The 25,172-nt window shown below is 34.2% G+C and overlaps 1 protein-coding gene across 11 annotated transcripts in view; it reads right to left on the reverse strand.

Moving 5' to 3' along the window:
• MAP3K7 (mitogen-activated protein kinase kinase kinase 7) overlaps positions 1-25,172 on the reverse strand; it is a 76,362-nt gene that overhangs the window by 12,611 nt on the left and 38,579 nt on the right. For 6 of the 11 annotated variants that reach the window (XR_004672068.3, XR_004672067.3, XR_008625712.2 and 3 more), the window contains exons 9-13: positions 23,968-24,049; positions 21,546-21,676; positions 20,757-20,886; positions 18,044-18,124; positions 9,821-9,885 (exon numbers count right to left, since the gene is read on the reverse strand). Coding sequence is in view for 2 of the 11 variants with exons in the window: in XM_003822885.6 (XP_003822933.1) it covers positions 9,821-9,885; positions 18,044-18,124; positions 20,757-20,886; positions 21,546-21,676; positions 23,968-24,049 (489 nt within the window). In the remaining 9 variants the exon portion in view is untranslated. The remainder of the gene's footprint in view (positions 1-9,820; positions 9,886-18,043; positions 18,125-20,756; positions 20,887-21,545; positions 21,677-23,967; positions 24,050-25,172) is intronic. The other 5 variants (XR_008625715.2, XR_008625714.2, XR_008625716.2 and 2 more) reach the window with 1 other exon arrangement.

Below are 25,172 nucleotides of genomic sequence, written 5' to 3' on the forward strand. Positions count from 1 at the left end.
AAAGGAGACCAAAAAACAAAACAAAACACACACAGTAAAACTTGAACTCCATAAAAAACAAGCTTAATCTAAACATAAGTGACTTTACGCCTAGCAAATGAAGAATACACATTCTTTTTAAGCATTCATGGGACACTGATGAAAACTGATTATGTACTAAGCTATAAAGCAAATCTCAAAGTTAAAAAAAATTTCAGTATCATAATTTAATTACTTTTTATACTGATTTCAAAACCTTTAAAAATCTTTTGTTTTGAAAAACACTTCTAAATAACTCATTGGTCAAAGAAGAAAACAAAAGGGACATTAGAAAGTACTTAAACTGACTTTTAATGTGAATCATGCTAATACTTGGGGATGTGACTATAAGAGCATTTAGAGGAAAATATTTAATTCTAAATATATATATGAAAAAACCAGAAACACTGACAATTTATAAGCTAGAGATCTAACTTAGTTAATAAAAAGAATTTGCCTCCCAAAATGAAAAATAGTAAAAGATAGTATTTTGAAATCGGAGACAATACTATAAAAATGAACACATTCTTTAAAAAAAATTTTCAAAAATTCCTATACATTATAGAAAATACCAAGCACAGAGGAGGGTTTTACAGGTAAGTTCTATCATACATTCAAGATAAGGATTTTTCCAATCTTAAATTATCCTAAACAAAGAAAGAAGAAACTTTCTGACCCATTCTGTGAAGGCAGTAAAAATCAATACGTAAGGACAGTGTGAGAAAGAAAGTTACAACTGAACCTCACTTCCAAAAAAATAAAATAAAAATAAAAAGACACAAAAGTCAAAATTTCTAAAAATTATATTAGCAAATATAATGTGGCAGTGTAGAAGCAATAAAAACCATTTAAAAAGTTTAGTTTATCCAACTTTGCAAATGACTGCAAAGGTCACTCATCTGACATTAGGAAATTCCATTAATAAAATTAATCACATCAACAGATTAAAGGACAAAACCTCAACAGATGCAGAAAAAGCATTTGACAACATTTAACATCTACTTATAAAAAATACATTTAACAAACTTAAATTCCATGTATGAGAAGAGAATTTCTTTTTCTTTCTCTTTTTTTTTGAGACAGGGTCTCGTTCTGTTGCCCAGGCTGGTGTGCAATGGCACCAACACAGCTCACTGCAGCCTTGACCTCCTGGGCTCAAGTAATCCTCCCACCTCAGCCTCCTGAGTAGCTGGAACCACATGCTCACGGCACCATGCATGGCTAATTTTAAAAAAATATTTGTGTAGAGACGGGGTCTCGCCCATGTTGTGCAGGCTGGTCTTGAGCTCCTGGGCTCAAGCGATCCTCCTGCCTCAGCCTCCTAACGTGCTGGGATTACAGGTGTGAGCCCCTGTGCCCAGTGGGAAGAGGATTTCTTAATCAGATAAAAGGTATTTATGATATCTGGAAACATGATATATGACAGAACGTGGCACTGAGGGTTGGTGGGGAAATGACAGGGAAGGCCACAGGCGAGGAACACACAGGGACCAACCCCCACTGGGATTGCTAATGTTCCATTCCTTAAGCTGGGTGGTGGGTTCACAAGTGCTCATTTTATTATTTTCATAACTTATACATTATATACATTCTTGTCTATATATTTATATTTCATATATTAAAGCCTTTCAAAGGACACAGAAACTAAAATGGGTTTCATAAGGACTTTTTAAAAAGCACCCTTTTTTTCTTGATGTGTTACTGAGTACCAAAGAAGAGACTTAAAAAAGAACATGGAGTTATAGAAAATAAAATTTAAAATAAATTCATGAAGAATCTTATATCTAGCTTCAACATATATACAAACACTCAAATTCAAGACTGCAACAAGTAAAATGAAATGCAATACAAAAGTACCTTTGAGTAGAATCCATCGTATGTGAGTTCTAATTATGCTGTAATGTCTGCTTCAGATCACTTCAACCTCTCTTTATCTGGAGAGGGGTTGGGGCTGGGTTAAGAATGTGATGAGAAGTGTTCCATATAGTGCTAAAATTATATGATTTTAGGTCTTGAAAAGCCACAATGGATTCAGGATGGTAAACAGTGAGAGGTACTTTGTTTTCCTCTCATTTCTGTTTTTTTAAAAATAATTTTTAATTTTTGTGGGTACATAGTAGTACATATTTATGGGGTACACGAGATGTTTTGACACAGGCATGCAATGCATAATAATCACATCATGAAAAATGGGGTACCCATTCCCTCAAGCATTTATCCTTTGTGTTACAAACAATCTAATTATACTTTTAGTGAAAGGTACTTTCCTAACAATTTCAGAGAAAAAAATCATAAATTAACTTTGAAGAAAAACTGATGAAATATGACTTTCATTTTGGGTACCCATTGAAATTGCTTCAGAAATTCCAAAAAGCTTTTCTACACCATAACCAATTTTTAACTCCATATAAGATTGCTCATTCTGTTCTTTTCTTCTCCTTGTTAATCCCTCCCCACTCCTGTAAGGCCCAGCTCAGGTTTTCTTCTACATTATGTGGTGATTCTTGCCACTTCTCTGGTTGTTTGTGTACAAGGCCAGACCTTGTGTTTGAGGACATGGAGTGCCTAACAGTGTACTGCAGGCAAAATGTTCGTTTACTGATTGTTACTGAATCAATTCTGAAATTCTCACTCTGGCATTCATGACTCTCCATCAGCAGGTTTACCTTGCCCATCTGGATTTTCTCTCCTCTTAAAATTCCTCATGCCCCTGTTTCCCTTGCAGTTTTTAATCCTGACCTCATATTCACCTAAAGATAATATGGTGTAGTGCACAGGGCATGTATAAAACTGAACCAGATAAAACTGGTGTTTTTGTAGTTGAAAACTCAGCAACTTCACATGTTTCAGTCTAATACTTTGGAGACCTGGGGTTTATGTCTCCATTCTGCCACTTACAGCTGTGTGAACTTGTGTAAGTAACTCAGCCTCTCTGAGACTTAGGTTTCTCATTGATGAAGTGTGAATGAGAAAAAGTAGTAGCAGTAAGAAGTTGGGTGTTGGAGACAAGACAGCCCAGAGTTTGACTGTGCTCTGCCATTTCTAACTAGTACAGCTTTGGGTAACTTATTTTACCTCTAAGACTCAATAGGAAAATAAGGACAGTATTATCTATCTATAAGGTTATAAAAATTAAATGAAATGCTGTACATGAAATGTCTTCACACCAGATTTTTTTCTTCTTTGAATTTTGGCTGTATAGTCAGTTCCTACTTCAACTTGTGCCTGAAATTATAGTAGTCTCAAAGTTTTACTCCTCTTCAAAAGTATTATAACCTCTTAAGGGCAGAGACCATGTGTACTTTTTATATTGTACTTCCCAGGATCTGAGAAATTGCTGAATATATAATAAACACATAATAGATACTCATTGAATAAAATGAGAACACAAGCTATTAGCACTCAGATACAAGATTGGTGCTTAAGCTTATTTACCTTTAGTATATAAGAATAACAACGACATACACCAAAGAAAACCAGTGATGAAATGTTTCACTCTTACTTTTAGGATACTTTTACCCTTGATAAAGCAAGTATAGACATTATGAAATTATTCCTGAGTCTTTTTAACTTTCTTTGACTGAAAGCAAGTACACAAATTTGCCCATAGTTATAACTGCTATTATAAATCAAAAGCATTTTTCCTTCAAAGTGGTGGCAGACCAGGGTTTCAGAGTCAGTGTAATGCTAACGCACATTTTAAAAAGAGAAACACATGTTTGTGACATGTAAGAATCAGTATCAGTTGTGAGAAATCAACAAAATACAGTAGAAGTAATAATTAGGTTTTTAAAATGAGAATGGATTTAGTATATTTAAAAAAGAGGTCACTGAACAACTGCAATATTAAAACAAATAAGTTGGACCTAATAGGAATTTTATAGTACTCCTTAAGCTTAAATCTTTTGCAAAATGATTCTTTGCTACACCTTTCTTTTCACCTTCTACTTTCCAAGAAACTCTCAGCACCTTCTGTGCATGCTTGTTTGTCCCACTTGTAATTTCCAACAGCTATGAAACTAAGAAATATAAGGCTTGCACTTTTAGTGCAAGTTTCAAAACTGTCTTTAGACCAGCACAGAGTTAGATTTAAATTCATTAACTAATAAATAAATCTTTATATTTTAAGAAATGTGTATCTCAATAAATAAAAATATGCCAATATGTTTGTATAAAAAAACTAAGGAAATATTTAAAAACAAGGGATAAATGTAGTTTTTGAGTATGTGAATAACACAAGGCATAAATAAGAGGAACACATAACGTCTGACAATCAACAAAAAAACTCAAACTAGTTTGTGGCTGAATTTATGTTACTGCTTGTAACCAACTACTGAAGAAGTTTTTACAGTAGTTATTTTTTAAAATCACTGGTAAAATTCTGAGGGTCACAAATGCTCTCAAACTATTAAAACTCATTTAAGTTGCTCCTTCCTCTAAGACATTTACAATTACTTATTCTATCCCCACATTAATTGCAAAGTTTAAGAGATATAGGCAAACTTGACTTACCAAAAGAACTGGGTATGAAAGTCACAAGAGTATAGAAACGTGACACAGCAATTTAAGGCAGCAAAAGAATACTAAGCCAAATTTAAACCTCAGGGGCAGATTACCATCAGTAGACATGAACCAGAATTGGCCTTTGACCAGAAATTTATCCCTATATTTATAAAAAGGAATTGGAAGTTATTTTACAGACAAAAATAAAGCTCAGCTTTTAATATCTTACCTGAAAGACTGGGAAAATATTTTCATAAGTCAGGAATTTACACCCAGTGTTATTATTTAGACTGACATTTAAAAGCTATTTAATACCCTCAGAAATCTTAGTAGCTAAAATTATACAAGCACAAAACAAAGAGATGAAATGATGACTTCTATGATATTCTTGCTGAAGTAACATCTCAATAATATAAATATTTTTAAAATGGGTATAAGTTGGTAATGTGGATTTACATGGGTACTTATTATGGTAGTCACAGATAATTAAATCTATAAATGAAGGTTGTACTGAAAATATTCTTTCTAATCTAAAGGTCTGTAGGCTTGATCTAATTTTGGCTTCACTACAGTTTTTCATAAGGAAATTTCAGAATTTTATTATTCTTACATGGTCTTCTACAATAGAAAGGTGTCTGTTCTCCAACAGAGGACGGGCATAGTGGCTCACGACTGTAATCCTAGCACTTTGGGAGGCTGAGGCGGGCAGATCGCTTGAGGCCAGAAGTTCGAGACCAGCCTGGGCAACATGGTGAAACCCTGTCTCCACTAAAAATAAAACAAAAATTAGCCAGGTGTGGTGGCACATGCCTGTAATCCCAGCTACTCGGGAGGCTGAGGTGGAAGAATCACTTGAACTCAGGAGGCAGAGGTTGCAATGAGTGGAGATCACACTACTGCACTCCAGCCTGGCTGACAGGGGGGACTGTGTCTCGGAAAAAGAAAAAAAAGAAGAAACGTGTCTATTCTCCAATAGAAAGGTATACTATGAAGAAGGAATTATTCAAAACTATTACATAAGTTTCTGATTTAGAGTTCACCAGAACATTTGTTTACACAAAAGGAGGTGCAGAATGAAGATGGACAAAAGTAGTATAATAAATCACATCCCTTAAATAAATAATAACAATGTATATTAATATCACTCAATAAGCGATAAGAGACCTTTAAAGCAAATACTTTCCATGATCCTTGACACAAGGTTTCCTTATGATACAGAAAGAACGCTGGTGGATTTTACTTCTTTCCCTTTCCAAGTGCTATTTTCTTTTTATTTCTCACTATCATGAGAGCAAGGAAGTGGTATCAAGAGCCCGGTGAGGCACACTGTGGAGAGGCTGGCATACAACATGGATTAGTATCTACTGTGTGCCCTGGTACTTTCACATCTGTTAAGAACTCCGGGAGGTAGGTGTTATGGTCCCTATTTGCAGATAAGGGTGCAGAAGCTCAGGGAAATTAAGGAACTTGCCCAAAGTCACATATTTGACTAGTAAAAGTAGATTATAAAGTCCATATGGAAATGTAATATGCCCACTTCTCTAAATAATCATAACTGTATCATCTTGCAGTTGTAATTTTCACTGACTGCAGCCTCCTCTAAGAGAATTCTTGAATATAGATCTATACTGAATACAATTCCAGAAGGGGTATTCAGGCATTTATAAGAATGTATATTGTTTTAGTGAAACACAGAATGGCTCACCCAGGTGTATAAAACATAAATTTGTGCAGTCATTGGTAGAAATTTATTATCAAGATAGGTTAACCTTGTTCAATGATATGATACAGCTACAATTCATCATCACTTAACAACTGTTTAAATAATTAATGACAATGCAGACTATTAGAAGCCAAAATACCTAAATGTAAGAGATCTAGGGCTATAACAGCATGCATCACATCTAGTTTCACATGCAAGTTAGAATGATTAAAGTATAGAGTTTGTGTGCTTTGCAATCAGGTCTGGATTCAAAACCTGGTTATAGGAATTACTGGCAGTATAAGGAAGTAAGAGACTTAGGTCAGTTTCTCTCATCCTCACTTTACCTGGCTGCAAATTAGGTGGAAAAGTACCAACTTCACAGGACTAAGATCCTGATAACAGGATTAACATTCTGATAATGTATACTAAGAGCCTATCTGGCACAAAGTCAGTGCACAACAAATGGAAGCTGTTATTACTTTAGTTTTCTAATTGATTTGGGCATAAGTCTGATCTCTCCAAATGAGGTCCTTGCGGAATAGGCTTTATTGGTATTGTCAAAGCCCTCTAGCCAAAGACTGCCAGGAACACACCAACAGTGGAAAGAGTGGGGTTTAATATTTATTGCAGTGAAGGAGAATGCTTACCATGGGGCAGCATGGGGTGTCTCAGTAAGAGGGTTTTAGAAAAAGAATGTATTATAGGATTTAGGCTTTGGTTGAGTGATTTTGGGGAAACTCTAAGGAAGGAGGGGTTCGTTCCAGATTGGCCGCTGTCAGAAAGCAAGGGCAATTCCACAGGGAGGGCAGTCCAGAGTGAGGACCAAGCTGTAATTGGTAAAGAAGCAGCAGTCACTCTTAATAGCTGGGAGAGGACAATGTTAGGTATTTTGTGGGTGGCACAGTGACCTTGTTTTTGTCTGTGCTTAGAAAACATTCCGAAGTAGTCTTGTTTTGTCTCCTTTTATCACGGTCTCAGCATTATCCTGTCTGATGTTGGTGTTCTGAGAGATTATGTCCAATAAGACAGTAACACACTCTAGCTGTGACAGCCAGCCGTTGAGAATAAGGCTAGCTACTAACAACAGTGAGGCCACAGTGTCAAACCAGTTCCTGGATGTCAGGGACTGCTTTTTTCTTTCTCAGTATCTTTTCAAAGCTTCTAGGAAGTCACATCTATTGAGTGTTTAAAAAACTTCCTGAATTAATGAAAACACCATGTTTGAAAGTGAGTTGTATGTTGTAAGAATGCAATCTTTTATACCTATACTTATATCATTACTTTTAATTAAGAAGCTTGCTTCATTTACTATTCCTCTCAAATGGATGGCAGCAGAAAAACAACCAATTTAATTTTAGTTTACAGATGGAAATTCTAAGTGGTTTTACTAAGATTATGTTTTGAGTCAAGAGCCGCAGTACATTAAGTTTACTTTCCTCTGCAAGATGGAATCACGTTTAGCCAGACTTCAAAAAGGATGGCACCTTCCAATTTTGAAAACACATATTGTGAATACTTTTCTTCCTCAAATGAATATCATCTTTGTGAGTAATTTAAAAGATTTAATGGTCACTTATCATACATTTTTTGGGAGAAATGTTTTCATAGTACATTAGGATTAGTATTTGCCACTCTCATGCCAAGCTGAACATTAGGCATTTTAAGGCTATAACACAAATAATTTTGAAAGAGTGGATCAGTTTTAAAATGTGGCTACACAATGGTCATACATCACCTGTTTCAGAACAGGTTTTACTGCCATATCAAACTCTCCCTCACCCCAAATCTTTCAGAGTGGTCTATGACAATTCCACAAATGACTGTCCCACACCCATAGTTGGCCTCAGTTCCAGCATTTTACTACCTGAAGGTATTGTGAATTAAAAGGGTAACAACCAAAATCTCAAATAATGTGGAACTTGTGAAGAAATAAGTAAGACTTGGTGTGGGAAGATCAGTCCTGAGTTATGGCAACACTTTTATTCTAGAGTCTACAGAAAAGCTTTCAAACTAGTAGCTGCTCCTGACATGTCTTAGGACAAGCTTCTCATTCCTAGTCAAACACTTGGCTAGAAGTTCTCATAACTGGAATATCAGTGGCAATAGTAAACAGAGTTTAAAAGGCTGAGCTCATCAAACCTCCAAAGAATCAAAGCAAATAGCAGATGTCAAACTATCTGTTACTAAATGGGCTGATTAAAACTTTTAAGTATCTGAGGGGGAGAAAACGGGAAACTTCAGCCAAAAGTTCTGGGGTCTAACAAAAACAGATACACTGAAAAAAACTATCACTAAATAATGAAATCAAGATTTAGAGTCACTAGTATCACAAAACATAATAAATTAATGTGTCTATATAGATTTTATTTATATATGTGTTTATAAGCATTTTGTGAAATAAACATATTTCCATGAAGATCAAGGATATTCACCACTTAAATATTTGAAGTGGTTTTTGGTAAGTTGGTTAAGTTGATGGGTATAAAAGACTTTTTTATTAATGACTACAAAGGATCTCCCAAATTTTAAGTATATTATAAAAATGATATAATAATAAAATACCTTTTTAGGATGACAAGTACTAATACATATTATCATAAATTACAACAGACTGTTTATAATATATAAATGCTAAAATTTTACAAAAATATGGGTCATGATGTAATAATTTCATTACTTAATACTTAATAATTTAATACTTAATACTTCTTAATATGTAATAATTTCATTACTTTATTAATTTCATTACTTTTATGCTGCTCTCATAAAACTTATTCTTGTACAGCTGAAAACAAACACCTTATAATTAATCTTCATTCATTTTACAGAATATAGTATATAATAAATTATATATGTCAAGTGTATTAATCTGAGTAACAGAAAAAACAATGACTGAGCTACTTTTATATACTTGGTGGGTTAAAACTCTGCACTAATAAGTAATGGCTTAAATTATAACACTGTCTGCATCATCTGCAAAGCAGCAGTGATAAAGAGACAAGGAGAGTTTAGAGGAGGATCCTGAAATATAAACAATGAAATCTTAACCACTGGAATAGAAGCCTTTCGAGAGTTTACACATTTGCTTAGTAAATGTTATCTTAAGGATATTTGAAAAAAATATTAATCCAGTGGATATGCCAAGTTAAGAGACGTTAGAGTTCTCCATGTAATGCCCTACGTGGCCCTAGAGGAGTAGCAACTTATTGGGGAAATGTTTACTACCCTTATTAGTAAAAAGGAGACATACTAATGATTCACTTTAAAGGACACTTTAATGATAAATTGTTAAATTATAAAATTGAATACTTATTAAAACATACATAAAACCATATAACATATATACAGTGCTAATGAACAATTTACTTTTCCATGGAGTTTAATAAACCTACTTTAATAAATTATCTTTCAAGTTAAATTAACAATGGCACCTATGTTTTTCCCCCCTCCTAAGTATTTAAGTTCAGGTGCAATGAATTTCTCTATCACAACTTTAGGTCAACTCATAAAACTAATTTTGCAGAGTAGAATACAGTTAATTCTTGATTTCTGCCTAGTATTCTTCAAAGATAGAAAATTTGAATGTTGTCTTACCTGACCAGGTTCTGTTCCAGTTACAGTCAAGTCTTGGATGGATCTACGTCTTGGCTGTCCGTTGCCTTTAAAAAGAAGAAAAAAAGTAAAATACTAAAATCTAGTCAAACAGACAAAAAGCGTGCAATTGCTACAGCAGAAAGTTGGAATTTGTTGCTCCTTGGATCTACACAGAATGTTTGTGGGGAAAAAAAAGTGAGTTTATTGCTAAGAAAAAAAAAAAAAGAAGAGAAAGATGTAAAGAAAGGAAGAGAAACAGCTGCAGTGTTTTAACTCAAAAGTTGCTGGCCTACAACAGAGTATGTCCTAATACAATAACCACTTCTACCACATGAATAGCTGCTGAACTCTCTTCCACCATCTTCTGTCATGTGTTTAAATAGATGAATGCTTGGGGGCTGGGGCTGATGACGGCATCTATTTCAAGGGCCTTACGTTACAGTTTTTACAGCAAGACAGCTAGCAGGTTGTAAGACACAACTGACTTTAACTGGCAGCAATACCTTGTTCATTTCAGGGCCTAGAAGACGCTTAGGCTTAAATTTGTTATATTGAGTCACGCTTACTTAATCCCCATTAGTCTTTGTCAGAATCTAGTAATTTATTATTTGTGAACAACAACTCTTAATTTCCTACTGGATGTTAATAACTGTCACTCTGTTCTCAAATATACAGCTTGTTGAAATGGGCTATTGTGTTAATTCTGCTTTAGAAACTTCTATGTTTATAATTAATTTAATTAAAAATCAATTTATGAGAGAATTCTACACATATAAGTCCTCAGTAAAACAATGAATTGAGCAATGGCTTCACTCAGCACTTTTATTTGGGAATAAGGCTGTTTATGCAGTATCTTCTAACGTGAGAGATCAGCTGTCTAAAAGGAAACACCAAAATACTGAGTAACAGCTGATACAATACTCAAAATTCTTTTGACTCTGAAATCTGTATTACGTAATTTCTCAACTAGTGGGCAACACTTAGAACATGTACTCACTCTAATTGTAGTTTCCCGATTAGTAGACAGAATTCATTCTTAAAATTTTAGACTTCCAGAATCTTTCGTAGAGACATCCTTTTAAAACCAATCAGCAATATAATTTAGCACCTTAACCCACATGACCCCATTATTATGCTGCAGATAAACTAAAAGGACCTTACAATGGAATAAGAATGTTTAATAGAATAATATGTGTAGTGAATATAAAAACTCAAATTTGTAACTCCTCTTGCAAATGTAAGACATCATCAGTTTTTTCCATTTTAAGCTACGTTTTATAATTCTTTGCATTATCTGAATTCACATTTACTTCAAATTTCATTTTATTCCAAAAATTTCAACTTTTCATTACAAACTAAAACAACAAAACTGTGCATTTATTGAATTAGATCCACTAGATTACTTTTATGAATACTTTCAACTACCCTTATTTCCCAAGGACAAAAAGGATCCCCGCAACCGTGACTAATAAGCAATTTTAGGCACATTTCATTCAACACATTCATTCTAAAATTAGCGGTGATGAGACAGGCTTGTAAAAGTGTCTGGAATTCTCTTTTCAGATTAGCAACACAGCAACATTTGTGAATCTGAGGAACCACCCAACACATGTGTCTATAAACCATTACATCACCATTGCAATAACAACAAAAACTGAACTTAAATTTAGGTGGAAGGATAGGAGAAAAGGGAAGTAAAAACTTTTAAGGAAGTAAGGTAAAGAAGAGCTGACAGTTAACAAATGCCATAAAATGAGAAATCTTTAAGCTACTGCATGAATCAAAGCAAGCAGTATTAGGCAATGCATTTTAATTAGCACAACCATGGCAGAAACCATCTGGCAGATAGTTCAGACAAAGCAAAACAGGATTGCAATCAACAAATACTTGTTGCTCCAATATTAAATTTTAAGTCATAATTTAGAAATATGAATGTAAGAAAAATCAACCTCCTATTACTTCAAATGAAAATTACTGGGTGTGTTCTCAGTAAATTTGAATTGATTCTGAAGTTTTTTGCAACTGAATACTAATTTAGACATTCACTCATTTTACCTTTTTTGGTCCTTTGATATGTACATACCTATATTATACATGGTAGTGTAAATGGAAAAAGTAGTAGAAATGAGGACAGCATGATGTAAACAGATGCCTGATCAAGGAATCTGAAACCTGCATATGCTATCCTGAGTATTTCATACTGTAATGAATTCTGGAATGTTCATGTCTTATAATAGAGAACAAATTCCACTTTTTAGAATGACTTCTAAGAATACATCACATTGCCAGTGCATACTAAATCTGCACTCCTGCCCCCCGCAAATAGAAAGCAACTTAGGGGTCAGTTCCATTCTTTTTACAGTAATGTCATTAAAACAGAGCCCCTCTTCAAAAAAGCTCCTCTTTTAAGTACAACTGATTTCCTGAGCTGGTATTTAAAAGTTATCCCGGGTTTCTTCCAGAGACTGCTGGCTTAGGTCCCAGACAGCCACTCCTGTAATTTTTCTTATCAGTTAAGCTCATAGTTTTCCTTGACTTACACTACTCTTATTTTCTACTTTAAAACTTCCTGAAGACTGTCTTCATGTAAGAATCAACGCTATATTTTCCTGGAGACTTCTCTTAACCTAAATGTTAGAAATTTTGAGATTCACGAGTTTTGAATATTACAAATTACGGAACACCATTCTCTTCATGTGTAAAATACCCAAGATTTAAAAAAATGCATAGCATGATACACTAGCATTACATTACTGCTTCATGGTAAACTGAACATGTAATTTTAAAATATATGTTCTAATTTAGGCTGCCAAAGTTTCGTATTTCTTTACTAATTTTAACAAATTCTGGCTCTTTCACTGGAAAGGTCCGTCAGGTGGTTTATTTGCTTTCCAATAAACCAGCTTTATTAGGTTAGAGTTGAATTTTTTAGATTACAAAAAGTGATCTTGGTAGACTATACAATATGGCAGAAAGGCCACCTAAATATTCATTATAAAGTTAGATTAACTTCCCTATTTAATATGCCACAAATAGAGAATTTTATTGAAAGTGAGGTGGCTATACACAGAAACTAGTACAGTACATCTTAGTACAGCACCCCTTAGCCCTAGGATCCCTATCAAAGGCTTACATCTGCTAATGACACTATCTGTGCTAGGTAAGAACTTGCCAGATCTAGAAAAACTCAATTCTTTCTCTCTTTGCCTCTTCATATTGGTGCTGCAGTAGTCTGGAGGAAATATTTAATAACTTACATGCTTCCAGTTAAAGAAAGGTTTACAAACATTAGTTATCAACCGGCTCTTGAACCAAATATACTATTAAAAAAGTGATATTTTCATCTTGGTGGAGAAAGCAAAATAGTGCTCAGGTGTCCTTGAAAAGTATCTCTGCTTCCAGTTGTTTAAGCATTCTATAAAGCCCTCCCCACCTAGATAATTTATTTGCCAATACCTGACATTTGAAACTTCTGAAGGAGGGCAACAAGATACAAGTATTAGAAGCCTAACTACCCATCTATTTTTCGGTTAAAATGTTTGGGCCTCTCTACATTCTACTTACTCCAATTTACTACTTATCATACTGTTAGTAAAAAACCAATATACAATAGAGCTAAACGTCCTTGACTGAAATTAAAAGCGAATACGCGTTTTTTATTCAGTTAAGAGATCTAAATGCGGCTGAAATCATAAGGACACCTAGGGTTTCTTTTTAGCTTTAAGAATGATATAACAAACAATAAATATCAATTAAGTTCAGGTTCTTCAGGAAACTAGGCAAAAATCTTATCTATTTCAGTAAGATCTGACTCAAAAACATTTGTATATTCAATCTTCTTTTGCATATCCTTAAGAACAGTATATAAGACAGAAAATCCTCTTTGGTCAAGGCATTTTATTGCTCTCGAATGTTATGCCATATTATTTTAGGCTTAGAAATAACAAAAGGTACACTAAAGCAACACTGTTCAAGGTTCTCAAATTGAAGCACTTCAAGGCAATGTTCATCTATAGAATGGATGGTTTTCAAGTACTTGAAATCAAGTATTATAATCTAATCTGAACTAAGAAATAAATTTAGAATTATCTATGATGATATAATAGCATTAAAAATGTCTGTAATTTAGAAAATTTTACTTTTGCATATCACATTTGGGAAACTCATTTCACTTTATAAAAGCAATCAAGCCGGTATGAACCATGTACAACAAATTTTATATCAGAGTAGAATTGCAGAAGACTAATGTTTAATTAAATCTTTTATAGGTGGTAAGTATATATGTATATGACAGTGTTTTTTTCCAGTAGATTTTAGAATGCATTATAATTACAGTTTATTTCCTTAAATGCTATAACTACTCACACAAAGGCTCCAGAGCAGAACAACCCATCTTCCATTACTGATGCTACAAGCATGAAAAATAATTCGCTATCTTAACTACTTATTCTCTTACTCTACATGTTAAACTGAAAAAGGTTGTTCCTCTTTTTTTGTAATATTTAGGCATTCTACCTGTTCCTCTTTGATATTTGGATTTTTAAAAGAAATGTAAAATTTAGGTATTCTTCTAACATCAGATGAACTGCATTAGAATGTCTTACATAGTTTCACAATCACAATAATCTATTTCATTTGTGTACTTGAGATAAAGGTGGGTGAAAAATAGATTCTTGGAAGCTTAGATAGTGACAAAAAGAAAATATGGGAAAAAGTAAAGAAAATCCATGCAAAACAAAGATCTGTGTTCTTACTGCCCTTATTAAAGTCCTAGAACAAAAAAAATCTAGAAAAACTTCAAGGAATCCAATAATCTGCTACCTATTCCCTTTTCTTCAAATATAAGTGTAACAAATTAGATGTACTGGCTGAAAGGAGAAAGGATATGGTTTTTAAAACTCAAGTTTTAATAAAAAACATTTAAGAAAATCTATTTCTTTTCTCAAAGTCCCTTCCAACTTATCAGCAAGCAAATGCATTAGAAAACTGTAGTTCATATGGTCTAAATACTGGGCAAGAAACTTCCACATTTACATTTACTTTGCTTAGGTAGCACACTGCTACTTGGCAGGACCTTCTCTACAAAGGAAGAGTCAGCAAAATGTCACACACTCTACTGGTAATTTGCTCTTAGCTCCGTGTCTTCCTTGGTAAAAAGGAGCCAGGCTAATCTATAAAGCTCACTCTTTTAAGGGCAGATGGACAGTGGAAAGAAGGAAGGGTTACTGTACAAAAGTTTGTCAGTTCTTCAGAGCCAGTAATATGGTAGAAGAGGTATAAAAAATTGTACAGTCTGACCCACAGGGAGTCCTAAGGTATTAAAGGTTAATTTCTGTATGATCTGAGAGACTACTAAATTGATAAATACTGCTGTTTTGCTAAGTTGCTTTTTCTTCCACATTTGACTGATGGCATAGTATACACATTTTGAAGAGCAAGCAAAAAACAAGATTACAAGATTAGGGTCTTTGCATTTCTTTACCTATTACTAGGTTAGACATTTTAGTGACTATAAAGATATATATACAAAACCTTTTTGTGATGCTTGAAGGATTGCTCTTATTAAGAGAGGTAGTTCATTCCAAGAAGTACATTAGACTCAGTATATTGCACTTGGCCAAAGGGAAGTATTAATGAAACTCTTATCCATATAAATAAGATTTTTAAAAAGCTATATTTAAAAAGAATCCTTGCAATTGGGTTTTAATGCTAATTAAACAGTTTGAATATATCAAGAAGTATTTGCTAATACCATAAAGCTTGTGGGAAATCCACTTAGAACAAAACAATTTCTAGAAAGTATTAAGAAATTTTGGAAATTAAGTATCACTCTTCTTTACAATTAAAATGTCATGTAGGAAATTTGAGATATTCCCAAAGGGTGGGTGGTATTTTTATATTTAATTTAAAAACATTACCTATGAGCACATTCATGATTGGCTTTTATGTCCACTAGTGTCAATTCTACAGCTTGTATTCTTCTATTAAAGAAAGTGTACCTGAGTAAGTTAATGTTTGATATCTGAGGGGGAAAAAGCCTAAAAAGAATATTTAATAAAAGATATTACTGAATAATATTTTCATATGAATAGCACTGCTGCTCTGGCAATTAAGAGAATTAAGGTTACCTGATTCCATAAAGGCCCAATGTCATAAAAGAGGATCTCCCTGGCTGAAGAGCTCTCCTTAATGTGAACACTAAGAGAAAGCAAGAAGAAATTACTCTAGCTTCTCTGACTTAAACAAAAGAACAAAAAATGGATGTGACTTGGAGTCAGAAGATCTGGGTTGGGGTCCTGGCTATATGATTCTGGAAAAACCACTAAACATCATCAGATCTAAGTTCTTCGTCTGTTAAACAGCTATAATTTCATCCGATAACCTAGTTGTAAGATTGTATAAAGGTAAAATAAGATGTACTTTAAGCTACTTTGTAGGGCACAAAGAACATCTAATCAGGGGTTTTCAGCCTCAGCACTGCTGACATTTTGGGCTGCATCATTCTTTGTTGGAGAAGACTGCCTGGTACACATCAGGATGTTTAGCGGCATCCCTGGTCTCTGCCCACTAGATGCCAGTAGTACCTGACAGTTATAAACTATTACTCTTTCCTTATTTTTCCCTCCCCCATTATCTTGTATAGCGTGGGCTACGCTGCCATATATAAATTTATTCTTAATGCTTAGTCATAAGATTATACTGCCATCTGTCTAAATTTTCCTGATTCCCTCAAACATTTAAGGGAAGCACAGTTCAGCAGTATGTAAGTTTAAATGCTTCCACCTCTTTAAAGTACGTCCCTTATACACAGTACCTTTCAGCATGGAGGTAAACTGATCTCCATGTAAAATGATCTCTTTGTTAATTTCTAAAGCAGTCCAGATTCAATAAATAAAAATTACCATGTGAAAAATGGGTTAACTCTACTCTTTGAATAGCAATAGTAATGATGTTGTAAAATAAGAAACCACTTTGATAACCAGGGAAAAATTAATATAAAATAGTTTTATACAGACAAAATGGCACCTAAGAATAGTATAATTCATATTTTTGTATGCTAGTTTCTCACCAGGGGAGATGCTCAATAGGTCTGTTCATTTATTTAATAAACATATTTATTAAACATTATGTTAATATGCTTAATATGTGAAGCACTGAGCCAGCAACTGCTGATACAATCAATAATAAGCAACAACAACAACAAAATAATGCACAAAGATATGGATTCTATCCTCACATAGTTTTCAGTTTAGTAGAGGAGAAAATAACCATTAAGTATTCAACTAGAATTATCAACACTGCTAAAAACACAATCACAGGCAAAGGACAGCGTGCTGAAGAATTCATCCAACTCGCACTCATGAACGTGTGTGGAAAATATGTATTTCCTTATCAAGATTTTGGGTAAAGAGGTAGAGAAAAGCCTAAAGGGATAAATAAATGATAATTTTGATAATACATTAATCAATACTGAAGGTCAATATGCCATTTAAGTTTCTATTAAAAATGGTAACATATTCCTCTATGAAATGATCACCGTAAGAAATAAAGCAGTTTACCAATTTTAGACACTAAAGTACCATGTGTAAGTTAGGTATAAAAACATGTAATTTATGAGATTCTCCTGATAATACACAAAAATCAGAATTGACCAACTATTTTACATGATTCTTTGGCAAGATACCCTGCAAAACAGCACATCTCATTTAGCTTTACTTTTTGTTTTCCAGGTTAAGGCAAAATGCTATTTAGCAACTCTCTTCTCTCAACTTCACATTCACTTGCTACCAACAGAAAGAGGTTAGGACAGAAAGTCTAGAGGGGACCCAAAAAGCAGTAAGTGAAGAAAGAAAGGAGCCAAGGAAAATAATAAATTTTAATTAGTTGTTTCCTCTTTCTGTTGGGTGCAAAAAAGGTCTGGGTTTAGCTCATGTGCTCACTTAAAAGTAGAGAGGAAGTTGGTAGAATTCTGGGTTGGTGTTCTCCCTTCTCCAAAAAGGTTTACTTTCTCTTCTATTTTATCCTCACTTATTGTAGATCAGAGGTATCTTTTCAAGACTGCTTCAGAATAAATGTAGTTTTTCAATCTGTCTCCCTAATTACTGCATGCAAGGTATCCATTTTCATGTCCTGTAAAAATTGGAGCAAGAAGCATTTTACAAGTACCAGGGATCATTATTCCGGTTCCACAGCTATTAGACCAATTCAGGTGGTCTATGATACCTGATATGACGATCTCAGGGACATCCAGAATGTTGCCAAATGAAGCGGTTTTACGGTGGCCCCGTTTAGGCTTGGAATAGGCTGCAAAAACACATATATACAGTATACGTGCAAACAACCACAAACAGTAACACGGAAAATGATTAACTACAAAAATAGACTCATTTTCAAATAGTTCATGTTAATAACATTTCATGCAGAATGGCATGCAGAACTACCTAACTTTTCATCCATGCTCAGAAAAGGCGAGATTAAAGAGCAAACAACTACCAAATACAAGATGTTTTACACACTGGTTTTAATTAGCAGAAAAAAATAAAAAGAACAGAGACAAAGCTGCAGGGTAATGAGGAAGCAAAATTTCAAATATATTCATAGAAACAGTGTACCTAAGTGAAATCACTGATCTGTGATGGGGGTGGGGGAACGAAGGAGGAGAGGAAGAAAGGCATTACAAAGTAAGTTGTCGTATTTGTTTTAATTACACAAACACAGGAATACATGTTCACGTTAGGTGTTTCTTGAAGTGTGCTATAAAGTAAAATCCAATGATTAAATAATAATTATTGAATCAAAGTGTGAAATGTATATGCTTTTGTAATCATACTTATACATATTTCTAGTACCAAATATTTATTATATTTTCCAAAGTTTAGGGTACATTCACAGTAAACACAGTCTGTCAAAAGGCTGGAAAGTATGACTCTTTCCAAGTAATATAATTAATGAAAAAATTTAAATTGTGTAAAACTCAAGGGATGTGCAATAGCATTTGTTCTACATTTAGGCAAAATTTTAATGTGTGTGGTTATCCTTCTAGCAAAGTCATTTCTGTAAATAATAATAAAAAACCAGTGCTTGACTAGAAATATGATACTAGCGAAGACATGAAACCATTATTATAACAATTTTCAGTTTTGAGAGAGCAATTAGTATGTGGCAGATCTATCCTGAACAACATCCCTGAAGTGAAAAGGGTTCCTCAAAGCATGAGGGTATGTCCCGGTGAGTAGGGTTCATCTGACACTACAGTGAGACAACCCTGCTCCAAAGAAATACTTGTGACTCATGGAGACTCATGGGCTTGTCAGTGGCTGGTGACTTCTACTCAACTTGATAGTTTCTGAAGACCCATCTGTGGCAGACACGGCTATCTTCTGCCAGTCTCTACTCTTCCCTTCTGTTTTAGCAATAGTACTCTGATTTTATTTAGGACAGAAAAGTCATCAGATAAAAGAGGGCAGATCTCCTCTTCCCTTGGAGCTACGTGTAGCCATTCGACCATGTTACTTTGACCAGTGATGTGTGGATGTTGTTAAGAGAGGCATCTGGGAATGTTCCTTCAAAGAACTTGGATGTCTATTTGCCCTGCCCCCATGTCTTCCTTCCTATTGCCTGGAATGTAGAAGTGATGAAATGGAACTTCAACAGCCATTTTGGCGCGCAGGATAACTTTGAGAATGGAAGCTATACAATAGGGATTACAGCACAGAAATAGGAGACCAGTTACTTCAAGATCACAGAGCCCCCTACCTCCAGACTTGTTTATGTGTGAAATATAATTCTTATGTGTTATAGACACTGTTTTTTCGGATATTCTGTTATATCTAATGGATTCTAATACTAGCTGATAAAATCAATGATCATGATTAGTTGAAGACAAGTATAGTATGATGGTCCATCTTGACAACTTCTTTCTGAAAAGAGCTCCACACACAATGAGAATATTCTATTTAGAAAAAAACCAAATAAGTGAAAAAAAGACCTAAAAAAACTGGTTAGCTAAGTTAAAAAAGATGCAAATACATATGAAAATATACATTTATACACATACATAGTTAAAAGATGGGGTAAATACACAAAAATGTTAAGTGTTTATCTCTGAGTGGGGTAATTATGTAAGTTTTTTTGGCTTGTTTACATTTCCACATTTTCCACAACAGAAACGTGTTTACTTTTAAAATCAGCTCCCCCTGATCCCTGGAAAGAATCAGCAAAAAACCAAAAAAGTCCAAATTAAACCAGCATTACTAAAATGAAACCTGGTCAGAGAATTAGGTTGTCAGTTTACTTAAGTAACAAAACATGTAATTGTTTTTGTGCTGACCAGTTCTTCCATGATTAATAATTTTAAGAACTGAACAATGGAATTTAAATGCTAGCTTTTTCAAGATCCAATAAAATTATGATATTTTATTTTACAATTAAAAAAATTAACCACAACCAGCTTAGCTATTATTTTGTCACTGGAATGAAGAAGCAGATAGAAGGTCAAATCCATGTATGCCACATGGATCTGGAATACATTTTTCTGTTAAATTTGAAACAAAATATTTGCTATTATTTGAGTTCAGCACAAAAATCTAGTAGTATCACTGAAAATCCCCAAAATATTCTGGCTTTGGCAGAATTTCAATTTCTCACTTAGACTTTCAACTCATGTTTGAGCAGAAAGAATTACATTTGATAAAATCTGTAAATGAGGAAGGCATACTTTCTCATCCAAATAATTTTACAAGTCATACCTTCCTTATTTGGAATTTGAGATAAATGCATAAATTATTGCTAGTAACTTAGAAAAATATATTGTAAACCTACTTCCTATTTAAAAAAAAATATAAGACACACACAAAAAACCTTTGACAACTGAAACTACCATGGCCAAAAAGGCTTATATACATTTTCACTCTTCAGACTTGTAGCTCCTTTTTACCTGTGGTTGCAGCGATCCTAGCTTCTATTTCAGACATGTCAGCACTCATCCTCTTGCCCTCAGAGGTTGGGGGCAAGCTCTCCACACTGCTCCCACGGGAGGCTCCCAAGCTTAAACGTCCAGATTCACTCTGTTAAAATTACAGGTCAATCTGAATTACTGAAGTTCTTTAGATTTAGCAATCTTAGGCAACCTAAAAGGAGGAAGATGGCAAATGGGATTCTGATAGATCCTGTTCTGCTCTGAAAGGAGAGGGAAGTTTGTACGAGAGAGAGCTACAGGGGTAAGGGAAAGCAAGCTGCAGATACTGTCTTTATGAAAAGGCAGTCACTAGAACTGGGAGCTAAAAGCCCCAATTATTCGTTAACCTAAATGCCTCAGGCAAAATGAATAAACTCACTCCTTGAAATATTTTAAAAAATCAACAATGGCAAAAATATAATAAATCTGAACAGCATGAAATGATAGACTTAGAACAACTCCTCTAACTGGGCAGCGCAGCCAAAATATACCCATTTTACATTTTTAACCATCAACCATTACATTTAGGGATTATTATAGATAGGGATTTAGAGTTGGCAAAGGTAGCAATCATTAGAAGGAAAAACCATTTGGTAATAAATGGTAGGAGAATCTCATTACGTGTCTCTATTTGTAAGCTCTTCTGCATGTTTCAGGAAGAAAATTCAGGATTTATAAAATAGAAGATGGTAAATAATTAATTTCAGTTAGTATAATATTGTGACTACTGTTAAGGTTACCAGTTTTACTTGTAATAACATAACAAACCTGTTGCTTTGCCTGATTTTTCAACAATTTTGATTCTAAGCGCTTAATAGTATCATTTGTGGCAGGAACTTGCTCCATATTAGTGTCACTTTTGTTACTCGTATTTGTAGAAGCAATGTCCATGAATGAGCCTAGGAAAAGCAGAAACATTTATGACTAATGGTTGGAAATAATACAAATGCTTCACTTAGTATTATGTAACTTACATTCTTTTATAAACTAGCCAGGCAGGAACAGAAATAAAATAAGACTTTTCAAGCTAATGAAGATATCCAAACAAACCCATTTTAAGAGAAACTTAAGGATAGCACAAAAAAGGAACCAAGATGCCTAAATAGTCTTCTAATAGTCAAGAATAACTTAAGGTTTTTAACCTGAGCTAGTAGAAGAACTGAGGGCTATTAATTGAGATGGGGAAAGACTAAAGGAAGAGTGAGTTTGAAGGAAGTATCAGGAACTCAGTTTGGAAAATATTAAGTTTGAGTTTCTAGTAGATGTAAAGGAAATAGTTGGATATATGAGTATAGAGTTCAGGTATAAGATGGAAAACATTATGAGCCAACAGATGGTATATAAGGCCATAATACTGAATGAGGTTACCAAGGAAATGAGTGCAGACAGATAAGTGAAGAAGCCAAATGACCAGGCCCTGGGCACTCCAACATTTCTAGGTTGGGGAGATGAGGAATAACCAGCAAAGAAAACTGAGAACAGACGGCCAGAGATGTAAGATGGAATCTAGGCTAGTATGGTATCTTGGAGGCCAATTGAAGAAAATGCTGTCTGTAAGAAGGAGAAAGTAATGAATTAGGTCAAGTGCTACTGAGAGTCAAGATGAGAAATGAAAATGATTCCTTAAATGTAGTGATGTAGAGATAACTAGTGACCTTAACAAGAACAATTCTGAAGTACTGGCATAATATGTCTGAATGGAGTCAGCTCAAGAAAGAAGGGGAAAAGAGAAGCTAGTGAATGCAAATACAGACTACGTATGTTTTAGGAATGATCCAGTAGAAAGCTAAAACTGATGATGCAAGAGACAGGGGAGAATTGCTCAGAGGAGCAGATGGGATATAATGCACAGGCAGAAAGGTACACCTTTGGCCAGAAGTATGGATAGTTTAGCCAGAGTAACAGAAGAAAGCAGAGTAGATGGGCACAGATGTTGTGGAAGCTGTCTTCCGATTACTCCAATTTTCTCAGAGAAAGAGCAAACAAGATCAGCTGAGAGTGAGGAGTGGCGAGGAGGTGTTTGAAGTCTGAGGAGAGGCTACAGTATAAAATTAAGACATATAGGAGGAAAGAGATGAACTACAATATAGTACAACTGTCCAATAGCACTAAACATGCACGTGAGGATAGTAAACCTGTGCTATCTCCAGCCACACTCAGCTGCATTGGTACAGGCAAGGAGTAAGCCGAGTGTCAGCTTTTATTAGGCTTGTGGTTTAGCCAAGCAAGCTTGAGAGAGAGGCTAGAAAGATGAAAATTATTCCCAAGGAATTATAATAGTTGATTGGAATTAAGTGGAGGGAGAAAGAAAAAAGGACCTAAGAGGACTGAGGACCAGTGAAAAGGTGGGAGGCTCAAAAAATTCAAGGTCACAGTAAGGAAATGAAGAGAGGGTTTAGAGGACATGGGAGACACAAATGATAGAATTTTAGAGAAGTACATTTTAGAATTCAGAGCAACTCAAAATCTTTTCAGTAAAACTGGAATTTGAGAGTAACTAGCCAAACAATAAACCATCTTAAAATAAATAAAACTATTCTTGAGGTGGGAGAAATAGATCAGTAAAAGTATTTGTCAATAAATGCAGGGTAAATACATGTGCATATAGACACACACATATCTTTAAGTTTTAATTAATAATGAAATGCTTATAATGCCACTATATTTTGAGAAGTACAATATTTCTAAGTTACAGTATTATTTCTACTATCTTTTTGATGACCACAAATTACATGTCCCACTACTACTTCACATTTCGGAAAACTAAGGAACTTTTAACATAGCTTCTTAAATCAGAGCCTCTGTAGAAGAGAACAAAAATTAGGGTGTTCATGATGAAGAAATGTGTTAAATACATTTACAATAATTTCTAATACTACTTGATCTAGTAGTATCCATGTAAAAGTGATTTTTCAAGTTAAGAATGACATTCACTGTAATACAATATGCCATCTTTTTATTCATAATTATGTAGGAATTCCAAGACTTGGAAGCAGGTCTTCAATAACTCTTTAATCAGGGTACCTACATGAAGAATGACGCACCTGTAAACTCAAATTGCAGTCAATCATATGAAATGAAGGAATTAAAATGCAAATGGGGACATTATTCATTACTTCTTGATTATAATTTCATGGGAATAGAGACGAAAGAAAAATCAAGTCAATACTCTTCCAATCTATCCATTTACCTGTACTGGTGGCAGAGTTGCTCTGTCCTTCATCTGAATACTGACAAGGATACTGTAATGGCTCATCTGCTCCTGGAAAGTACTATATATAAAAAAGTAAACCACAGCTTACAATTTCCTTAATACAAATTAAATCCTGTTAATGTTTTATTTTCCCTAAGGTATATACTAAATTTGTAGGTGCCTAAGTTTTTTATTTTACAAAGATTACAATAATGTACTCTTGGATTTCAACTTTGATCAATGCCATGCACCTACCTAAGAATCTAGCTTACATTGGAGTCTAGATAGTCTTGAAGAAAACAGCAAATATTTCTCTAGAGAAACATATGAAATAACATAGTATCATTTCTCATAATTATGTAAAACATACTCATGTTCTTACAGTAGTGATGTAAACTTCCGGTGACTGTTAGTCTGAAGACTGAGACTAGTATACCATAGAATAATTGTTAGAACATTTTAAATATTAAGAGGATAGATTATGAATGTCTTTCTGCAAACTGGAGGCATAATACTCAAAGTATATGCTGGACAAAAATGTTAGAATTTAGAGAAAAAAAGGAAACGTATTCTCCTCAAATTAGACAAGGAACAGAGAAGCAAAATTACAACTGCAATAACTTATATATCCCAAAGTTTTAAGTAATCTGACTACAGAGACTAAGTTGTTTTCTTATGCACACACCTTTAGGGCCTAGGGTTCTACATATGACTGGTATCCAAATATGATGGTAAACTTTTAGTAGATTAGTTCAAGCTGCTTCGCGTAAGAAATTTTCAATAGATTGAATAAACAATGTTTTACCATTTAGGAAATTACTTAGTCTATATTTAAGGAGATTGTAAGATTCTTCTACTGAACAAACTGTTCCAAAATTCAGGCACTTTCATAGATATGTGAACTTTTTAAAGCCAAGATATCACTTCACAGTTTTTGTTAATGTACCAAAAACCAGAGGCGTAAAATATTCCAAATAATTCTAAAGGTGCTTGATTCACAGACTAGGAAAATTTGATAATCATTTAAAAGGGTTCTTCTAAATAGAAGAAAGTTTAACTTTTTACTGGGATATAAAAACCTGAAAATAGGCCAAATAGTAAAAGTCACTCAAATAAATGTGTCTGAGAATGCAACCTATTGCCTTACATAAATGCCTAAATGCTTGATGAAAATTGGTATCAGAAAAATGTAAAATTTAGTT

The sequence above is a fragment of the Pan paniscus genome, chromosome 5 (genome assembly GCF_029289425.2).
Source record: "Pan paniscus chromosome 5, NHGRI_mPanPan1-v2.0_pri, whole genome shotgun sequence".
Lineage (NCBI taxonomy): Eukaryota > Metazoa > Chordata > Mammalia > Primates > Hominidae > Pan > Pan paniscus.